The sequence below is a fragment of the Petaurus breviceps genome, unplaced genomic scaffold (assembly GCF_028583685.1).
Source record: "Petaurus breviceps papuanus isolate PSGF00001 unplaced genomic scaffold, PetGlider_PUasm1.0 185, whole genome shotgun sequence".
In the NCBI taxonomy this organism is placed as follows: Eukaryota; Metazoa; Chordata; class Mammalia; order Diprotodontia; family Petauridae; genus Petaurus; species Petaurus breviceps.
Window position 1 is genome coordinate 41,128,779 of NW_027185797.1, and position 20,076 is coordinate 41,148,854.

The 20,076-nt window shown below is 45.9% G+C and overlaps 1 protein-coding gene and 1 pseudogene across 4 annotated transcripts in view; both read left to right on the forward strand.

Moving 5' to 3' along the window:
- LOC138161962 (zinc finger protein 665-like) overlaps window positions 1–20,076 on the forward strand; it is a 244,912-nt gene that overhangs the window by 183,836 nt on the left and 41,000 nt on the right. For all 4 annotated transcript variants that reach the window (XM_069089076.1, XM_069089073.1, XM_069089074.1 and 1 more), the window contains one exon: window positions 9,641–9,727. In XM_069089076.1, coding sequence (XP_068945177.1) covers window positions 9,697–9,727 — 31 coding nt within the window. In that variant the 5' untranslated portion in view covers window positions 9,641–9,696. The remainder of the gene's footprint in view (window positions 1–9,640; window positions 9,728–20,076) is intronic.
- LOC138161965 (olfactory receptor 6E1-like) lies at window positions 161–3,640 on the forward strand (annotated as a pseudogene).

Below are 20,076 nucleotides of genomic sequence, written 5' to 3' on the forward strand. Positions count from 1 at the left end.
GACTGGGAAAGGGTTCTCCAAAAGAAGGGATGTTTGGTGAACTTGAGGGAAGCCATGAGGCTGTATTCCCCTGATTTTCCAGGTTAGCAGCCCAGTGAGCTGATTCCAGATGTTTTTTCTCCTTAAACATCACCTTTGTCAGCTTGAGCTTCCTCTGCCATGGAGATGGGCTCACCCGCTTGGGTCCCCTCAGTCTGAATCCATCCTGCTTCTCCCAAGTCTCTATCCTCTGGATCATCCATCGGGCTGAGGGGAAGTGGCCCAAAGGGCGCTGCCTTTGTCTGCCCTTTCAGGTCCTCCACCACCTGTCTCTTCCTACCTTGCCAGTCTGCTTGCCTTGGACTTGACTCCATGGGCTGGGAGACTCTCCAGCTGTTCGTCCTTTCTCCTTGCGTTTGTCCCAGCTGTCTCCTGTGCCTTCTCTCTCTCCTTCCTTCCCACCTCCCAGCCTCAGCACAAATCCCATCTTTACAGGAAGCTGTTCCCGTCCTCTGGAGCTGTGTGTTCCGTCCTCTTTCAGGTGACCTCACATACTCCATATTCACTTTTATTTACCTCATAATTTATGTGTTGTTTCCCCCACTATAATGTAAGCTTCCTGAATGTATCTCTACTGCTTAGCAAACTGCCCAACATTTACTTATCTCTTAATAAATCCTTGTTAAGTGATCGATTGATTTGGGATTGGTCTCTAAAATCCTTTCTAGTTAAAAAAACAACAACTTATTTTCCCCCAATCCATGTAAAGACAATTTTAACATTAATTTGTATGTTATTTGACATGTAATAGAGTTATTGGGGTTTTTTTTGGGGGGGAGCATTTATTAAGCACTTATTATGATAAGTGCTAGGGATACAAAAACAAAATATAATCCCTGCCTGTAAGGAGTTTACATTCTTTTTAAAAATTTAAATATTTTCTTCCAATTACATGTAAAAATGATTTTTAACACTCGTTTTTTTAAAAATTGAGTTCCAAATTTTCTCCCTCCCTCCCTCCCTCAACTTCCCTTTTCCTCCTCCCTGAGACAGTAAACAATTTGATCTAGATTATGCATGTGTAATCATGCAATATTTTCATATTAGTCATGTTGTGAAAGAAGACACAGAGCAAAAGAAGAAAAAACACAAAAAAATAAAGTGACAAATAGTCTGCTTTGATCAGCATTCAGATTCCATCAGCTCTTTCTCTGGAGGTGGAAAGCATTTTTCATCACGACTCCGTTAGAATTGTCCTGGATCATTGTATTGCTGAGAATAAAGTCATTCACAGTAGAGCATCAGACACGATTGCTGTTACTGTGCACAGTGCTCTGGTTCTGCTCACATCACTTTACATCAGTTCATGTAAGTCTCTCCAGGTGTTTCTGAAAGGATCCTGTTCCTCATTTCTTATAGCTCGATAGTATTCCATCACAATCATAAACCACAACTTGTTCAGCCATTGTCCAGTTGATGGGAACACCCTCAATCTCCAGTTCTTGACCAACATAGAAGGAACTGCTATAAATATTTTTGCACAAATAGGTCCTCTAAAGGTCCATCCATGTGTGTGACTCCATGTTCTGAGAGCCTCTGACCTCCTTTCTGCCCCCCCACCAGATGCCTCCAGGAGGGTGGAATGAGCTGGGGAGCTGCTCAGAGGGCGCTGAATTCATTCTGCTCGGTATCACTGACCTTCGGGGCCTGCAGCTCCTGCTTTTCGCTGTCCTCTTGCCCACTTACCTCTTGACCCTGTTGGGCAACTTGTTCATCGTGGTCCTCTCCCTGGTGGATCGCCGCCTGCAAACCCCCATGTATTATCTCCTGAGGAATTTCTCCCTGCTGGAGATGGGCTTCACCTCAGTGATCACTCCCCAGGTTCTCAGCCACCTCCTCACAGGCCATAGGACCATCTTCCCACCCAGAAGCTTCTCCCAGATGATCCTTTACTTTACCCTGGGCACTGTGGAGTTCTTCCTGTTGGCTGTAATGTCTGTGGACAGATTCCTGGCTATCTGCTATCCCCTGAGGTACCCAGCCATGACCAGCCAGGCCTGCCTGGGGCTGGTGCTGGGCTGCTGGGCTGCAAGTGTCTTCTTACTCTCAGGGCCTTGCATCTGGCTACTCCTCCTGCCACTCTGTGGACCAAAGGTACTCAACCACTTCTTCTGTGATAGCACCCCGCTCCTGGCTCTGGCATGCACCGACACCAGGCATCTGCAGCTGCTTGCCTTCTTGGTGGCCGTGTGCACCCTGGCCGGTGCCCTCACTGTGACAGCAGCCTCCTACATCTGCATCATCTGGACCCTCCTACAGCTGCCCTCTCTGCCCAGGGCAGGCGCAAGGCCTTCTCTACCTGCTCCTCCCACATCCTGGTGGTCTCCATCACCTATGGCAGCTGCATCATCATGTACCTCCATCCCACCCAGACAGGACAGCTGGACCTCAACAAGGGGGTGGCCTTCTTCAACACCACCGTCGCCCCCCTGTTGAACCCCTTTATCTACTGCCTGAGGAACAAGCTGGTGCAGCGGGTCAGCAGGGATGTGCTGCTCAGAGGAAGGGGGCCTTCTAGGCATCTCAGGGTTTGATGGGGGGCCCCCGGGAGCTTCTAGAGGGGCCAGAACATGGAGGAAGAGGGGGATGGAAGATGATGGGGTAGGAGAAAGAGCAATGCCTTGGGAAGCATAAGCCCTATGTCTGAGGCTCAGTACTTACACTTAGTAGCTCTGTGGTCTTGGGCAGATCTCTTCTCTTTTCTAGGCTTCCATTTCACCTTCTGTCAAACCCCAAATGGGTCACAAAGAGTCAGACCCGACTAAAATGACTGAATATCAACAAAATGAAGTAATTGAGTAATGGGCTCTAAGATCTCTTCTAACAGAAACTTCCTATAACTCTCTTTGAGGACAAAACTTGTAAAGAAAGAGTAAGGTGAGGACAGGGAGAGAAAGAGAGATAAGTGAGGGGGAGAGGGCAGGAGATGTTTAAGAGAAATGATATAGAGAAGAGAAAGGAAGAAAATGAAAGAATGTAGGGGGAGAAGTGTGAGAGGAAGAAAAGCGGGTGAAGAGATGGAGTGGTGAAGGTAAGGGACGGAATGGAGAGATCGGTGAAAGAAATAGAAAGGGCGCTAAGGGCAGGAACTGGATGGGAAGAGAGGGTGAGTAGAAGGCAAGGTTGGGGGAGGAGGCAGAGAAAAGAGGGTGAGAGACAAAGGGGGGCCAGGAGGGAACAAGTCAGCAGATGGGACAGAGGGGAACTGCAGGAACCTAGAGGCCTCCTAGGACAAACGCTTCCTTTGACAAATGAGGAAACTGAGGCCCAGGGAGGTGAAGGGACTTCCCCGATGTCTCAGCACCAGGAAGAGGCACCCTGGCCTCCTGAGCTGTGGGCCACTTCATAGGGGAAGGTGGCAGAATTTTGCGAATGATGAACACTCCTGGGGCCCATGTGCTGCTTATCAAGGCCATGTCCTGGAGGGGATGGATGGGTACCAGGTCACACAGCTGCTGAAAGCTGAAATGCTGAAATCACCAAAGAAGCTTCTCCACACAGACAGTCCTATAGGCACCATCCTCATTCAAAGGCTACAAAGGACACAACTCACAATTCCAAAGTGAGAGTAGAAGTTCTCTGTATCTCCAAAGGCCTCTAGGTCCCCAGAGAAGCTTGAGCACTGGATGTGATGGGGGACTTGTCAAAGTGCTAACCAAGGGAGATGCTGTGCCATCGCAGAGGAAGGACGTTCAGTGGCCACATCCTGCTTTCTGAGCTGAGTGCATCTTCTCTGCCCCTGTGCTGCTCACCTCTGGTCATCTGGTCCAGCCTCAAGAAAGGGCTGAACCTCCTCACTTTACTCAGCAACCAGGACTGGCCCAGTCCTGAGTTCCCTGAGCCAATCAAGTCCCAAGGACAGTTTCCATTTCTTTGAAGGACAAGCCCACCTGCTGGGGTCACCAACTCATGTGTCAGCTCCTCCAGTCTTCCTAGTCATTTCTCCATCCAGCTCTCCAGAGAAGCTCCTCCAGCACTCTGCCCTCTGCCCTCACTCTCTCACTTGAGGACCTCCCCTCATTCTTCCCTGAAAACCTGAGGTTGTTCACAAGTTTCCTCTTCTCCCTTTCTAATCTCAAGCCCCCTGCCATTATCTCCATGTCCTTACCTCCTTAGTCTCCAAGGCCAGTCCCTCTAGACACGCCCTTAATACTCCCTTCTTCTCCAGCAGGTTGCAAGAATATCGCACCCACTGTCTCTCTGCTTTAATCTCTGTGGATTTAGCGGCTTCTGCCCAGCTCCCCAGAAACACTCTTAGGTCTAACGCACCCTTAACAAACCCTTCCTCCACGCTGCCATTCCTGGTGTGTCTCCTCCCCTTTGAGGCAAAACTCCTTGACATGGAATAAACTTGGTGCCTCCCTTTCTTTCCTCTCCTTCTCTTCCCAATACCCGCAGTCTGGCTTTGGATCTCGTCACTCAAGTGAACCCTCTCTTCAAAGTCCCCAGTGGTATTTTATGACCAAATTGAGTAACATCCTCTGGATTCTTATGCTAATTGGCCTCAATAGCTTTTGACACCATTGATTACCTTCTCCCCCTTCTTGTTTTTTGGGACGCTGTTCTCTTCTATTTTTCCTACCTGTCTACCTATCCACTTTCACTCTCCTTAACCAGACCTTTATCCATGCCATACCCAAATGCTTTGTTACTTCTCCCCACTCACCTGGTAATCACATGAGCTCTCATGGATTCAATTGTTATTTCTATGTAGGTGATTCCCAGATTGGTGTTTCCTTCATTTCTTCATCACCAGTTGCCCATTGGACCTTTCTTCTTGGTGTCCAATAAACATCTCAGGCTCAGCATGTACAGAGAACTCATTGTCTTTCCTTCAATACCTCCATTCCTCCTGTATTATTGTCCAAGGCACCAATATGTTCTCAGTCATCCTTGTTTCCCACCTAATTCATACAAAGACTTAAAGAACTCTTTGTTCTCACTCATTCTCTCTGCATTTAGCCAGTTCCCAAATCTTGTTGTTTTTTCCTCTATAACACCATTCTCCCCTCCCTGACATAGCCAGTACCCTAGTATGGTCTCCCATCAGCTCATGCCTAGTCTATTGCAATTGGCTTCACTTCATCTCCCTGCATCTAAATTCTCCCTGCTCTGATCCTTCTAGAATGATTTTTCTAAAGTGTAGGTCCTGGAGTGCCCAGGTGGTACAGTGGATAGAGCGCCAGGCCTGGAGTCAGAAAGACTTATCTTCCTGAGTTCCAAGCCCACCTGAGACACTTCCTAGCTGTGTGACCCTGGGCAAGTCACTTCACCCTGTTTGCCTTGGTTTCCTCATCTGTAAAATGAGCTGGAGAAGGAAATAGTAAGTTTCTCTGCTCTTCCCCCTCTGGTCATCACCTCCCTTCTCTGATTTAGGAATGGTTCCAACTGGATGAGCTCTAGGGCTCCTTCTACCTCTGACAATCTGGGTACCCTGGAGGTTAGGCAAGACAGACCTCCACCCAGAGCCTCATGGAGTTTTCATTGTCCCTCATTTTTTCTATTCCTTTATTCCTGGAAGGAAGCTTAGACATAATTTGTTCCAAAATGGTTCTTTTTTACAGTCAATAAAAATGAGCCCAAAGGGCAGGGGAGGTCATTCAAAGGATCATAGAGTTGGTGATCACAAGGAGCCATCTGGACCAAGTCCTTGATGGTAACAATGAACAATCTGACACTTACAGGGTGAAGGGAGTTTCCCAGTGTTACATAGATAGCAGGACAAGTGCAATCTTCTCATGCTTTGCAAAGGGCACTACTTGACTCCAGTCCCTGGTAGCATTTACTGCTTAAACCCTTCAAGTCAGTTCCTCAGTTGAAGATTAGACACCTCCCGATGGCCATAGAGTTCAGCTGTCCCAGACCTCTTAGCTCCCAGTTTGGTTGGGGCTAGATCCCAATGCAGAGAAATTCAGGAATAAAAAGAAATCATGCCTTGAAGGGGACTTGTCATCACTCTCCAGGCTTCGGTGGTTCTCTATGTCTTTCAGGCGGCTAATCCTCAGTTGACTTTTGATTTTTCTGCCTTCTAGGACTGGGAGGTTTTTGTCCACAAGCTCAGGATTCCTTTGTATTTGTGACCCAAGCTTATCCCCTAAGAATGCAGGTTCTTCAGTCTAGTGGGCATGTCCTCCCCTTCCCTAGATCCTGTTCACAGCTGCTCAGCAACTGAGCCCAGGGATGGAGGGGCCACACTCTAAGAAGTTTGCAGTTTCTTTCATTAATTGAAGAGGTGTGTGTGTGTGTGTGTGTGTGTGTGTGTGTGTGTGTGTGTGTGTTGGGGTGAATAAAGAACTATGCCAGCAGGGAACCTTCCTTTCTCCTGCCCTCAGCCTTTCTCCCCTCTCCTGCACATAAGCCATGGCAGTGGTGGTTTACAGGGAACCAACTTGTCAGGGGAACAAGTAAGAGGCAAGTCTCACCCCCTGCATGGAAAAAGATCTCCACAATTAGAGCTTTCTAGGGCAGCTAGGAAGCATAGTGGATAGAGTACCAGCTCTGGAGTCAGGAGGACCTGAGTTCAAATTTGATCTCAGACATTTACTGTGTGACTCTGAGCAAGTCATTTCACTCTGATTGCCTTCCCCCCTCCCCCCACCCCAAAAAAAACCAATTAGAGCTGTCCCAAATTGTCAAGTGCCAAGGGCAAGCTCTCCTTCACTGGAGATTTTCAAACAAAGACTGTCTGGGGGTCACTGTTGGGAGACTGGACAGGAGCATTGTGGAGGGAATCCTTGGGTAGATATGGGTTAATCTGGATGCCTGTGAGCTCCTGGCCAGCTCTGATATTCTTTGGATCTGAGATTCCCTCTGTCATGGCAAGGGGGGCTTCTAACTGTGCTCACAGGGAAGCTTTCCTTCCTTCTGCAAGAGGAAAAATCAAGACTAGAGAAGAGTCTTTGCCCTTTTCACCTTCTCAGTATAGCTCTGTGCCCAGGAGAGGCCTGAGAAAGCTCTGTCCAATCTATCTGCTGGTTCTTTGACCTGCAGACCATGTTATCTCCTAAACCAGGGGCCTCCCTAGGCCCTCCCAATAACTGTTTCCTTTCCTTTATGGAGCTTTCTTGGTGACATGCAAATTCCTTGTCCTCTCAGGGATCTCCTTGCCCTATTGAGTCTCACTGCTTTCCAGATCTGCCAAATGCTGCTTACCACTTGCATATATTAGAGCATGTCCAGAAGCTGTCAGGCTGCAGAGATGATGGAGCTGAGTTCTCCATTCTCCCTTCTGCCACCCACAAGCTACATAGGACTAAAGCTTCAGGAGTCTCAGGTTTTGGAAGTGCCTGGTTTCTCCCAGGATCCTTGTCAGGGACAAGAATTACAATTCTTGGTGGCTGCCGAAGCTGGGTTCTGGGATCACTTGGGAGGAGTAAATACCCAAGTCATTGGAGTCATGGTATTTGCTGAGTGTCTCCTCTGGGCCAGTTAGGATTGGTGTAACTTAGCTGTATCTAGAAACTTGCCAGGATATGGTGATGCTGGGAAAGGATTAGAAAGAAATGTTTAAGGAAGACAAGAATGAAAGAAATGCCGGGGTCTAGGGGCACAGAGACAGAGATATCCCAAAGGGTCCATGCAACAGCTCTTTACCCACTGGCTCCTTCTCTGCTTCAAAGACTTCCTCCATACTTAAAGGTAACAAATAAATGCCAGCAACTTTGCCCCTTAACTTATGGGATATCTCCTCTCCTTCACCTTGAAATTCCCAGAAAATAACATTCAGTAAGGATTGCCTCTCCCTCTGCATGTCCTACTAAGCTCCCAACCTCTTGCAATCTCTTCTCTCACCATCCTTCCTTTCCTTAACACTCAGCTGAATCTGCCTTCTCTACGGACAGCCAGGATCTGTCTCTTGCTGTATTTGGGATCCTTCCCCCAGGATTCATCCTCCTGGACTTTCTCTTCATGCTGTTAGTCATCCTCTCTTCTTGTGTGTCTCCTACTGCAAGGATCTCTCTTCCTTTTTTCCCTTTCTGACAGTTTCTTTTTGTTCATGTTTTTGGGCATGTCCAACTCTTTTTGATTCAATTTGGGGTTTTCTTGGCAAAGATACAGGAGTGGTTCATCGTTTCCTTCTCCAGCTCATTTTATAGATGAAGAGACTGAGGCAGACAGGGTGCATGCTTGACAAGCTGTCTGAGGGGAGCATGACAGGGTCAGTTGGAAAGGTTGCACCTAGCCAATGGGGAGCAGGGCGGGAAGTTCAAATGGAAGCAGCATAAGAGGGCTGGCATTTGTCTGAGTCCCTGTACTCCATTAAGGGAGTTACCCATTTATTCAGAAAGAATAAATATAAAATAAATATAATGAAAACTTTCCTCGCTTTCCAACAAATATTATTTCTAGACTAAGGATGTCTTTCACAATGGAGAAAAAGGTTTATAATGGGGCAGCTAGGTAGTGCAGTGACTAGAGCACTGGTTCTGGAGTCAGGAGGACCTGAGTTCAAATCCAGCCTCAGACACTTAACACTTACTAGCTGTATGACCTTGGGCAAGTCACTTCACCCCAATTGCCCTGCCTTCCCCCCTCCAAAAAGCAATAAACAAACAAACAAATAAATAAAGATCAAATTTAAAAGAGGAGCCATAGTGCATAGAGCACCAGGCCTGGAGTCAGGAAGACTCTTCTCCCTGAGTTCAAATTCTGCCTCAGACACTTACTTAGCTGTGTGACCCTGGGCAAGTCACTTCACCCTTTTTGCCTCAGTTCCCTCATTTGTAAAGTGAGCTGGAGAAGGAAATAGCAAAGCACTCCAGTATCTCTGCCAAGAAAACCCCAAATGAAATCACAGAGTCAAACACGACTGAAAAATTATCGAACAATAACAAATTTAAAAGTGTTATCAGGTGTACAATTTAGGTTGTTTGTTTTTTGAGAACCATTTGTTAATCATTTATTAACACACCTCAGGCTAAGAGAAAATGTCTTCAAAATTGAGGATTGGTTTTAGGAAGTCTGGGTTTGGATTTGTGATGGAACAAGGTCAAGTTTGTGATTCACCCACTATGGAAACCAGTCCTTCTCTGTGAGCTCTGGATTTAGAGTGTGAGAATTTGAGTTCAAATCTTTTTTTTTTTTTAACAACTCATGTATATTTTTAACTTTGGACAAATGACAACTTAACTCAGTCTCACTTTCTTCCTCAGAAAAAAATGTGTGGATTAGTAAAAAAGTAAGCTCTGGGCAGAGATTTGAGTTTGGATCTAGGGTTATGGAGGGGCCTAGGAAAGCAGTCAGTGAGTCAAAAAAACTTTTATAAAGTACTTACTAAGGGCCAGTTCTTTTTACCACTAATGTTTTAAAGAAAGCATTCAATACTCCCACCAATCCCCAACCCCAGCCAGAAACATTAACAACAAAAACAGTATCTGCATGGAAGGAGAACACTTTGTAATAGGGGAGCCAAGTGGGAAATGGCTAGATGGAGTTGATTAACCCCACCCCCACCATTGCACATTTTTTCTTGGGGGGTGGGTGCATTTTCTGAGCTTCGTGTAACACACCTTCCTCAGTACCTGAATGGCTGAGGTTGGGCTGTGAATGGTGCAAGTTTAAATTCCAAAACAATCAGAAACAATAACCAAGACCTTTTCAGGTTCTCAAGGCTGAAGTCTGGGGAAGAGCTGAAGTTTCTGCTCTTTGAGGAACTCAATGGAGAATCCCGATAGCCCTGACTCCATAGGTGAGTAACCTCGAAGGACGATTTTGTTTTCCTTATTGAATTCCTCTGACTGGGTTCAAATTCTAAGGGAGGTTTGAAACTGCCTGAGGGCAGGAGCCTGATTTAGCCCTTGTCTACCGCTCTGTGCTCCTTGCTATGCTGACATTTAATCCTGGTGAAATTGAATCAGCAGTTTGAAAACCCAAGGTCTTTTATTTTAGACTCGGAATAAAAGTGTCGGGGGCTCATCTGGGGAAGAAACTGCTTTTGTTCACTGGAAACTGGCCTGAGACTTCTCCTGGGTCCCCATTTTCTGAGGACCCTCTTCCTGCTTCTCTTTTCCATCCCACCCTCACCTGCCATAGGCTGGCATCTGCTCCCTTCTGCTGGCACTTACGCCCCACCTCTGGTTCCAGAGATCTCCTCCAGAGATAATGCCCTAGACTTTGGAATTGAGGCCCCTCCTACTTTTAAAGGGAAGGTACCAAAGTCTTCCCTTCAGAACCTTTCAAAACCAGATGATAAAGTTGTGGCTCTTTCCAAGTTCAGTCTTCCTCATGTCCCCTTCTGAACCTCAGAAAGTACTTTAATGGCCCACTCTTCTTCGTCTTTGCTGTTTGGCGTTTTCTCCCAGTGACTTGGATCACAAGGTATGGTCAGTGAACCTGGAGGTGACACAAAGCTTAACCTATTGGTTGATGCCAAAGGATTAGCACATGCTAGAAAATTGGGGGAAATTCAACAGGAGCTCTAAGACAGTACAGATTCTTCACAAGCTCTGGGGCTGCAAGCTCCGTGAGGGTCAGCATTGTCCGATCAGAGCAAAAGGGCCTCCCTTGAGATCAATGCAGCTTTCTGGAGCAGAGGGACAGAGAGCCCTTGTGAGAGGGTATAGTGTTCCATTCATAAAAAGGACCTTGAGCTAAAGATTCCAGAAGAAAGCAGCTGGGGTGCTATTTAAATTTTGGTGTTATCAGTAGCAATTATTTCCTCAGATTCTATCACCTTACTAATTGCTTTCAATCCGCCTTGAGGCACTAGGGATCTCTCCTGTTTTGGCTTGTTCTTAGGCCCTGGAGCAGAGAGGGCCAGCTGCAGGTGGGTTCACAAAGGAAAGGTAAAGTGAGAGGGTTGACTCTTTGGCTTCCTGTCGGCTCCCATTCCAACCGTTGTTAGGATGCCTATCCCCTTTGATCTCTGGAAGCAGCGCTGACACCAGAAACCAACATCTGTAATCCAAAGGGAGGAGTTTTTCTTCTCTTCTTCCTCCCTCCAGAAAAGAACCAGACTGGGATCTGGAATCTCTGACATCCCTGTTCCTGCCCCTCCTCCTATTATGATAACCCATCAGCCCCTGAAACAGTAAGGGAAAACCCTGGCTCCCAGCCTTCACAGCCCAATCTGCTACCCTCCTCCTAATACTATTACTCATTATAGCTCCCATTTATCAAACTTTTACCCAGAGCCCAGGGAGAAAAAGAATGAGATTATGTTGGGGTCATAGGGTTATATGTGTATTAATGTATGTGTTTGTGTATAGTGGTTGGGCATCGAAAGATCTGAGTTCCATTTCCAAACTTGTCTCACTATGTGAAATTGGGCAAGTCCTGTCTTCTTTCTGGGTCTCATTTTCTCCATCTATAAAAAGGGCTTAACTAATTTCTTTGTAAGACTCCAATGCGGTCTTGGCTAGAGAAGCATAAAGTTAAAGGTGATATGCATATTGGGGGTGGGGGCAATTATTACCTTTAGTTATATTATTTAAAGATTAAAAAAGAGCCTAGCAGGGCGGCTAGATGGTGCAGTGAATAGAGCACCGACCCTGGAGTCAGGAGGACCTGAGTTCAAATCCAGCCTCAGACACTTAACACAAAAACTAGCTGTGTGACCTTGGGCAAGTCACTTGACCCCAATTGCCCTCAAAAAAAAGGCAAAAAAAATACAAATTCTTGGGGACAGCTAGGTGGCGCAGTGAGTAAGAAGCGCTGGCCCCAGAGTCAGGAGGACCCGAGTTCGGTTCTGGCCTCAGACACTTAACACCCACACACACACACACAAACTAGCTGTGTGACCTTGGGCAAGTCACTTAAACCCCAAATGCCCTACAAAAGGCAAAAAAAAAAAAAGCCTAGCACTTTGTTGATTTTGGGTCACAGTCAATGACCTTTGCTAGCTTGAACCAGAAAGGAACTGAATCCCTGAAGGCATGTTCATACCTCCCAGTGCCTAATCTCTTGTCCACCAGAGGTATGTATGTAGGACCCAGGTATCCATACCTCCCTACAGACAGATTAACTTTGGATGCTTAAAAAAAAATCATACAATGGAGGCAGAGAATAGTGCAGCCAAGAGTCCCTGTCTCAGTCTTTCCTCCACTCTACCCTATAGTCTTATAAGACAGAAGAGAATCCATACATTGGGCCAGCATTGAGTCCTCTAGGCTCTAGATGTCTGGGAATGCCTTTGGTGGCAGGAGACTTCTGATCAACTTTCACTTGGAGAGTCAGAGAAATTAGAAGTTAACAACTCTAGCATCTCAGTGAATTTTAACCTCTGTGCTGGGGTTTAGGTAAGATTTAAAGTAAGAAAGCAGAAGGGATGGGTAAACATAAGGTCTATAGGATATCAGTTCTGCTTAGCACTGGTGACCTGGATGGGTAGGAAAGTATAGGAGAAAGAGCCCTGGTCTGGGGACCAGAGGCCAGGCTGAGGCAGGCTGTCTTTTCCATAGGGTATGATCCCCTCTGTCATGGCATCAGTCCCCCATCTGTAAGGAAGGAAGGGAAGGAGGCATCAATTGATATTATCTAAGGGTTTTCATGGCTCTCAGAAATAACCCAGGGCAATCTACCTCTTCTGTTGTTAGAGGAATGAACTGAAGGCCACAGAAGGTAAGTGAATTGGCAGAGAACACGTGACTGGTAACTTGATTGAAACAAGATCTCTGTCTTCAATCCCAGCATTTTCTGTCACATTCCTTTGCCTCTTTATGACTTGCAATTAGAAATGGCTTGTTAATTAGACCTGCCAGTCCCAAGGTTCATGATTTACCTCAGCACCAAGGACAGGGGCGTCCTGGAGCCAGACCGAGTCAGCTTCTCCAGAGGGGATCATACAATTTTTAGGGTGAGCATTTACCTGTCAGAACCACTGCAAGATTACAAATTAGAGCTTAATCTATTGTTTTCTTATTGAATAGAACAAAGACTGTTTCCTGCTAAGTCCCTTCTGAGGTCCTTGATGTGTATTTCTGATCTAATTAGGACTTTTCTGAGGATAGGCTCCTGCTCTTGGGGCTCTGTAGGATGTGACAGCCTTTGTTGGATCTCTGGACATGCTGAGAGTCTGCTGGGTGGTTAATTTCTGTTTGTACTGGCTTTTTTGGTAGCCCCCTTTCCCACAAGCTTCTAGCTAATTCAGCATTCTGGAGTGGAAGAAGTCATTTGCTACAGTTTCTAATTGACTTTCTTGATCATTATTCAGTCTGCTGTAACTTTGGGGTTTTTGTTGGAATAGGTATACAGGAGATGGGTGATTTTGCCTCCCTTCAGGTGCCCATCTTCACTGGAAATCTTCTAGAGTGTCAGATTGTGACAATGAGAAGCAGACTTCTAGTCTGTACCAGGTCTCCCTGCCTGTGGGAAGAGTCCAACACGCTCTGGGATTTCTAGAGAAATTTACACTTTCCTTTGGAAGCAAGAAGCCTGATTTTTGTGTTCTTTTTTTTTTAAGTAGTCAGTGATGAAACCCAACCTATGTGTGTATGGGTCCAGAGTAGAAGGGCTCCCTGCTGAGAAATGAAGCTGGTGAGATACCCCATTTCCTTTGGAATCTCTGTCAATTTTGTTGGAGCCTTTTGTACCTGACTGAGCCTAGAGTGGAGGGTCCCCTTTCTGTCAGAAGGAGAGGATGGGAATGGGATTGCCAGCCCATCTGATGTCACTGGATCAATGTTTCTACAGAAACAAGTTTGTTGGAATCCGACAACATCCCTATGAGATAAGGACTAGAAGTGTCATTGACCTTATTTTAGAGACCAGGAATCTGAGGCTCAGAGGGATGAAAGATCCAGATCTTCCTGGTTCCTGGTTTCTGGTTCTTGGCTAATTTTATGGAAGTTGGTTTGCAACCAGTTGTGCAAATCTATTTTGGAGACTCTGGGCCATTTGACTTCCTAATGAAAAGAAACTCCAGTAGTTAGCTATCAATTCTGGGTCTTAAGCCTCACTCCCCCAGAACTCCAGGAGAATAAAAGATTCTGCCTCCCATGCTTAATGCTACTGTGTGACTGTTGACAAGTCAGGTCACCCCCTGGTCCTCAGTTTCCCCATCTATGAAATGAAGGACGTGCCAAATCCCAAATCTAGTTTGTGTATGAAATCCTGCAAGGTCCCTTCCCGCTTTACATCTGTGATCTTTGTCAGGGCTCATAGCTGTGTGACCTGGACAAGACTCTTGTCTCCTTTAGGCCCCTCCCCCCCCCATTTATAAGAAGAAAGGCTCAGACTAGATGACATAGGAAAGCCTCATGTTTTCCTTCTATAGCCCCAGGACTGGGCCTGTCAGAGGGCATCCCCCTGCCCCAAACTGTCTGTGTGGGACTCCTGCCCACAGTCCCCAGGAGAAGCAGTGCCATAAGACTGGTGCTATCCAGCCCCTGCCCTGGGCTGCAGCCCTCAGCTCACCTGTGACCCCTGCCCTTACCAGTGCTGTCCTCTATAGTCTAAGGTCATTAGGCCAGTCTCTTCTTCACAGGAGGCCTCAGCTGCCTGGTGACAGATGATGCTGTTCAATAGGAAGAGTGTTACTGAGAGTCAGGGCAGAGATTTTCGAATCCCAGTTCTACCACCCCCTACCCCTGCAACCTTGGGCCATTGACCTAAGCTCTCTGGGCCTGAGTTTTCTTAACTGTACAATGAGGACATTGGAATAGATGATAATTAAGGTTCCTTCTATCAAGGTGGCTAAGAGCTCCATAGTGCATTGAGTCCTGAGCCTTGAGTCAGGAAGACTCACCTTCCTGAGTTCATCCTGACTTAGACACTTAGCTGTGTGACCCTGGGCAAGTCACTTCACCCTGTTTGCCTCAGTTTCCTCAACTGTGAAATGAACCAGAGAAGGAAATGGCAAACCACCCCAGTGTCTCTGCCAAGAAAACTCCAGATGGTGTCATGAAGGGTCTGCCACAACTGAACAACAGAAAGGTCCCAGGTCCTTCTTAATATTCCTTTTATCTCCCATTTACGAAACGTTTACTCAGAGTCCAGGGAGTAAAACAATTAGGGTCCGTGTATGTATATTTATATGTGTGTGGGGGGATGTTTTTGTGTATATGTAGCTAGGCATCAGGAGTCCTTGTTCCATTCCCAAATTTTTCTTGCTGCATGATCTAGGACAAATCTTGTCCCATTTCTGGGTCTCATTTTCTCCATCTAAAAAATGGGTTAATGGTTCCTTCTGAGAAACATTTGTCAGACTCAAATTAAGCTCTAGCTGGAATTTTTCTCCATCTTTTCTCCATCCTCCCCTCCCCCAAGTCTTCTAAGACAGAAGAGAATCCAGGCAACAAGGCCTGTGGATTCTCGATGTCTGGAAAATGCCTTTGGAAGCAGGAAGACTCCTCTGGCCAGCATCCTCCTGGAGAGTTAGAGAAGGTAGAATCACAAGGTATAGAAGGTCATTTAGCTTCAGGACTGGGAAGGACCTTGGAATATAGAGGACAGCACTGGTAAGGGCAGGGGTCACAGGTGATCTGAGGGCTGCAGCCCAGGGCAGGGGCTGGATAGGGCCAGTCTCATGGCACTGTTTTTCCTGTGGACAAGGGTCCCACACAGGTGCCAGGGCTGGCCCACCATCACTCAGGAAGCCATGGGGGACGCTGCGTGGAGGGGTCAGTGACACAGGTTATTAGCTCCAGAATCTCAGGGACCCAGTCAGGAAATATTTATGAGGTGCCTGCTGTGATCTAAGTGCTCAGGATACAAAGAGAGACAAAAAAGTAGTGCCTGCCCCTCTAATTTGGGAGACAACATGCAGACAGCTCTATGCAAGCAGGATGTAGTCAGGCCAGTTGGAGGTGATGAACACAGGAGAGGCCCTAACACCAAGAGGGACCGGGGAGGGTACTCCCCCACCTCTTCCATGGGCTGGCTGACTGAATCCACAATCCCCCCTTTCCTTTTTCTTCCTGGGGGAGCCTGAGGAGAATAGATAATGGGGCTGAAGCTCCTTTCCTTGGCTGGTGGGGAGCAGGAGAGAGGTGAGATGGGCCTGGGCTTTGGATGGGGGAGGACTGGAGCGTAAAGTCCTGGTATCTCTTGTTTGGTTTTGTCATCTGTGTTGGGCTCTAGGTTTGGAGTCAGAAAGCAAAAGGTAAATGCAGGGAGGTTCTGGGCATCAGGTCTGATTAGCACCAGACACGTAGAGACGTGAGAAGGTGTAGGAGAAAGAGCCCTGCACTGGGCACTGGTAGCCAGGAGCCAAGAATCTTGGTTCTGACTCTTCCCTGATGTAGCATGTGATCCTGGGCAAGTCATTTCCTCTCTGAGGGTTTATTCTCCACAACTCTCTGAAGGGGAAGAGGAACAGAGAGGGATTGATGGTCTGATGAAGGATTTCCATGACTGTCAAAAATGGAAGTGACCTTAGAACTAACCCAGGCCAATCCTACTTCATTGTGGCAGATGAACAAGCTAAAGACCACAGGGGGCAAGTGACATGTACAAGAACACACACTCAGTAACTTAATTGAAACAAGGCTTCTGGCTTCTGCTCCAGGATTCTTTCTGTTATAATCCACTGCCTCTTTATGATTTGCAATTAGAAATGGCTTCAAGCTAGGAATAGGCTGGGGTAGGTGTTAGAGAACCTGCAGTTCAGGGCTCATGATTCACTCTGGATCAGGGACAGGGGACTGAGAGTGATTATTCACATACCAGACTCTGTAAAGGCTACAAATTAGGGCTTAATTTGTCATTTAGTTGATTGTTTAGACTTAAAAAGAGTGGTGGAGAAAATGTTAAAATATGCAAATTAAACTAAAAAGCATGGGTTGCACTTTTTTTTTGAAAAGGGGGTTGTGAATCAATAACCAGCGCATCTCAGGCTAGCTTCTAACTAGCTGTGAGGCCCTGGACAAGTCACTTAAACATGATTTCCTCAGTTTTACCATCAGTAAAATGAACTGGAGAAGGAAATGGCAAACTACTTAAGCATCTCTGCCAAGACAACCCCAAATGAGGTCATGGAGAGTCAGACATGACTGAAAAATACCTTAACAACTCAGGCTAGGGAGAAACACTTAAAATCAAGATAGATCTTGGCAACAAACAGGTTATAGGGGTTGAATTTAAAGTGGGGGATAAGGTCAATTATGTGGTTCATTCAGTGCAGCAACTCAAGCTCTGCCCTGTAAGCCTTCTGTTTAAAGTGTGAGAACCTGCTCTCTCTGTAGGACTTAAAAATAAAGCCTTTGTACATATGAAAGCTGGCTAGTCCCCACATTTCTTTCTTGGGATAATGTCTGGATGAGTGTAAATGATCTCTTTGGCTTCTCCCAGCTCTAAGTCTCTGAGTTTGATAATTTGGGGGAGATGTCACATGGAGATAGATGTTTCCTGGATGAAGAGAGATCTGGCTTCCCCTTTTCCTTCAAATTATGGGCATAGTATTGGGCAGAGTTGGGAAGCTTGCTGTAAGATCTCAGTTCTTGGTGAAATCAGGGCAGATTAAAATCTGGATCTTGGGTGGAGAAGGGGTATCTGACCAGGTTCTGAGAGAATCCAGAGACATTTACGAAACACTTACGAAGGCCCAGATTCTCTGTTTAAAAATAGAGCTATAAAAAAGCCTTCCGTCCTCCCATTCAATCTCAAATCCTGGTCTTAAACTGCTACAACAATAACAAAAACCATACCATTGGGCTCCTGGAGGGCATATTCTAATGGAGGAAACCACTCAGAAACATCTAGGCAGAATAGATTTAACCTCACATCTACCCTATCAAAAGTCTGAGGGTGTGTCCATTTGTAGGACTCACTTTCTGAGTATTTGAACCATAAGTGGGCAACAGGTTTCCTTAGTATGTGAGTGCCTTTGGAGGAGCTTGGGCTGGGAACAGGCAGGGGTTTGATTCAGAAGCTATCAGATACTGTGACCAAGACCTTCCCAGGTAGGTAAGGCTGAAGTCCAAGGGAAGATCTGAGGTTTGGTCTGACTAAGAAACCCAGGGGAGAATTCCAAGATGGTAAACTTCAGGGAAAATATTGCTTTTCTTATTGATTCCTCTGCATTGGGTACTGATGGGAGAGGGATGTTGAGAGTTCTCTGCGGGCAGGAGCCTGGCTAAGGTTGTCTCTGGGCTATGCACACTGTAGACACTCAATCCTGCTTCTGAAGTTGACCGGATGAATTTAGAAATCAGAGGACTTTGAGCATAGACTCTGCATAAAAGCTGGAGGGTCCAGAACCCCCTCTCACAGGGGGCTGGAAACTGGTCTCTGAGAGGTCTCAGAGGTCCCCATTTTCAGAGGGTACTCTCTTTATCATTCCAAAGACTTTCACCTAGACTAGAATCTGGTAGCTTTTACTGGTACTAGGTTACCATCTCCTGTTCAGATCCCTCCTTTAGAGTTAACCTCCAAGACTGGGGAATTGGGGAAGCTCCTGTTTGAAAGGAGGGAAGGTGCCAAAGGTTTCCCTTCAAACTTTGTAACACCCAAATGATAAAGTCTTCATGTATTTTTCAAAGCTGTGGCTCTATCAAAACTTCCTTCTGGACTAAAAAAGAAATACCTCAATTTGTATGCCTGTGTGTCTAACTGATCTTTCTTCTGTTCCCCCTCTATGCATGAAAAAAGTCTATAATTTTTTTATCTGTGTTTTTAATTGGACTTTCTGACATTTTGTTGTGTAGCTTTAAAAAAAATGTCTCAATTTCTATGCCTATATTTCTTCCTGAAGTTCCTTTTGTACCTAAAAGAGAATATTGCAATTTCTATGGCTACATTTCTCTCTGGATTCCCTTCTGTAGCTTAAAAAAAAGACTCACTTTCTCTGGCCCTGTTTCTATTTAAAATTCCTTCTGTACTAAAAGAATCATTTAATTTCTCTAACAGTGTTTCTATCTGGACTTTTTTCTGTTTCCTTCCCTATCTAAAAAGAATGTTTTAATTTCTATGGCTGTGTTTCTATCTCGACATCCTTCAGTTCCTTTCTGTGCCTAAAAAAGTACCTCTATTTTGATGGCTGTCTTTCTCTCTAGACTGCTTTCTTCTGTACTAAAAGAATGTTACAATATGTATGACAGTGTTTCTTTCTGGACTTTCTTCTGCTCTGTTCTGTACCTTCCAAAAATGCTTCACTGACCCTTTTCTTCTTTTCTTTTATTGTCTTTTGATTTTTTTCCTTTCCAACTTAGACAAAGGCAAATGTGGTATGCTCAATGACATTGCAAATGACATAATTCTGAGAGCATAGCTAATGTACTAGATAATAGACTCAGGATCCAAAAGGATCAGTATGTGCTGGAGAATTGAATAAAATTCAGCAGAGGATCAAAGACAGCAAAGTGTTCCTCAAAATATCTGGGGCTACAAGCTTGAGAGGAGTCATCAGTCATCAGTGAAAGAAGAACCAAAAAAGCTGTTGCCTGGGCATGCATGGCCAGGGGCATGCCTTATAGGCGGATGGAAGCAGTAGACCTGTGTCCTCTGCCCTCATCAGAGTCATCTGGGACTTGTGTTCAGTTCTGAGCTCCGTGCATAAAAAAGACAGTGATCCGCTGGAGTGTCCAGATGTCCAGCAGCCAGGATACTAAAGGGCATTGATTCCTTGTCCTTCAAGGATCTGTTTGAAGAAGCAGGGATTTAGAGCCTTGAGAAAAGACTCAGAGGGCAATACGTTTCCTCAAGTGAGAAATAATAGTGGGACCATAATAGCACCTCCCTCCCTGGGTTGAGATAATATCTGAAAAGGGCTCACTTAGTGCAGAGCCTGGCACATGGTGCTTAATAAATGCTTGTTCCCTTCCTTTCCTTCAGTGTGTTTTATTTAATCTTCATCCATGTACTAACAACTCGATGTGGGTGTCCCTTGGGATTCTTTCCTGTACCATCCTCTCTTTTCCCCTTTGTTCCCTCACTTAGGTGATCTGGCATATAATCTGCCAACTAGAAAAATCTGTTGATTACTGCACTGATGTAGTAGCCTGCTCTGTCACTGAGCACACATGTCAACAGGATATTAATTCAGCAAGAGCAAATGCCAAGATAGTCTTCCTGGGACACAATGGTTGTGATCAATATTCCATACTCTATTTCCCCTTGGACCCTACCTCCACACTTCAGTCTCTTTGCTACCTTAAGATCCAG